Genomic DNA, 1,194 nt, shown 5'->3' with positions numbered 1-1,194 from the left:
TCCTCCCCCCACCCCCCAAGCTCCCCATTCAGGTTCAGTAAAATACCCCGTGCTTCAGGGAAATGCATGTTCCTCCCTTTTATCCTGTGATACAGTACTAGGTGCTTGAGCAGCCAATAGCAGGCCCGAGTACTGTCACATGGGGTTGGTGGGAGGGTCCTTAGCCCTGTGTAAGCTCTGACCTGGATGACATGGAGCTTACACAAGGCCTATGCATCATAATTGGGCTATGACAGGTAAATGGGAGCGGCAGAGAAGGAGGCGTGCGATGACAATGCGATCAGTTCCCTCCTAATTAGAACATTCCCATCCTGCCTGTTTCATCTGATGTGACTCTGGTGTGACTCTGGTGTGACTCTGGTGTGACTCTCACCTTTTCCACGGTTTTCTTGTTCAACTCTTTCGAGAAAATCTATAGAGTCCCGATATCCCTGGCTGTCCGTCTTCCTGCCAATGAGGCTTAGGTCATAGGTGTCCACCACAATGACGCGGAATTTGGAGTGAGGACTGAAGTGATACGCGTAGTAGTCCGGAGGACTGCTGGTCTCCTCATCATGGCTTCCACCACCCAGCGGGTTGTCCTGCATCCCCGAGGTGTTCAGCTTTGACTGTCTCAGGAAATCCCGATCGAAGTTGTAGAGCTCGTGGTTCCCCCAGACGTGATGAAAAGGAATATCTGCTTCTTCAATGTCCTTCAGAACCGTGTCCAGCGCCTCCTGCGATCTGCCCAACCTACCGTTGGACCTGTCGATGATATCTCCGAGCTGTAATACAAATTTAGGCCGAGGCTCCTCCCGGCCCCACTCTTCGATGGCCTGCTGCAGGTGGGGGAGACTCTGCTGGAAGTATCTAATGGTTCCCCATGGGCCCGGCCCGTTGGGCTTAGTGCTGTGTTGGACGTCTCCTATCACCCCGAAAGAAAAATATGGCGGCGCTCCTTCAGGGCGATCCGCCGACTCTGGGCCAGGTTCTGCCATTCTGCAAAACAAAATGAGAAAAGTCCAACACATGCCGATTACATTCCATATTTTCATATCATGATAATGTTCAGGTCCAGAGAACTCAAATCACCCGTTATTTTATATGATATAATCTACAGGTAACAATACTGATATGTATGTGAAGCTTTCCTACTCATATCGGAGTATTTTAAAGTAGAACTCCGGCCTCTCATCAAATAGAGGTTCTGCAGTT

General features: G+C 50.3%; 1 protein-coding gene across 1 annotated transcript in view; it reads right to left on the bottom strand.

Moving 5' to 3' along the window:
* The window catches only part of LOC108800850 (manganese-dependent ADP-ribose/CDP-alcohol diphosphatase-like), a gene marked incomplete at its 5' end in the record, with an annotated part of 7,548 nt that extends 6,570 nt beyond the window's left edge, over positions 1-978 (bottom strand). Inside the window, one exon of the mRNA XM_018572832.1 lies at positions 374-978. Within this exon, the coding sequence (XP_018428334.1) occupies positions 374-978 (605 nt within the window). The remainder of the gene's footprint in view (positions 1-373) is intronic.
* Positions 979-1,194: the final 216 nt, after the last annotated feature.

The sequence above is a fragment of the Nanorana parkeri genome, unplaced genomic scaffold (genome assembly GCF_000935625.1).
Source record: "Nanorana parkeri isolate BGI_ZX_2015 unplaced genomic scaffold, ASM93562v1 scaffold2145, whole genome shotgun sequence".
NCBI lineage: Eukaryota > Metazoa > Chordata > Amphibia > Anura > Dicroglossidae > Nanorana > Nanorana parkeri.
Note: the sequence above shows the minus strand (reverse complement) of the source record. Positions and strands in the feature narration are given on the sequence as shown.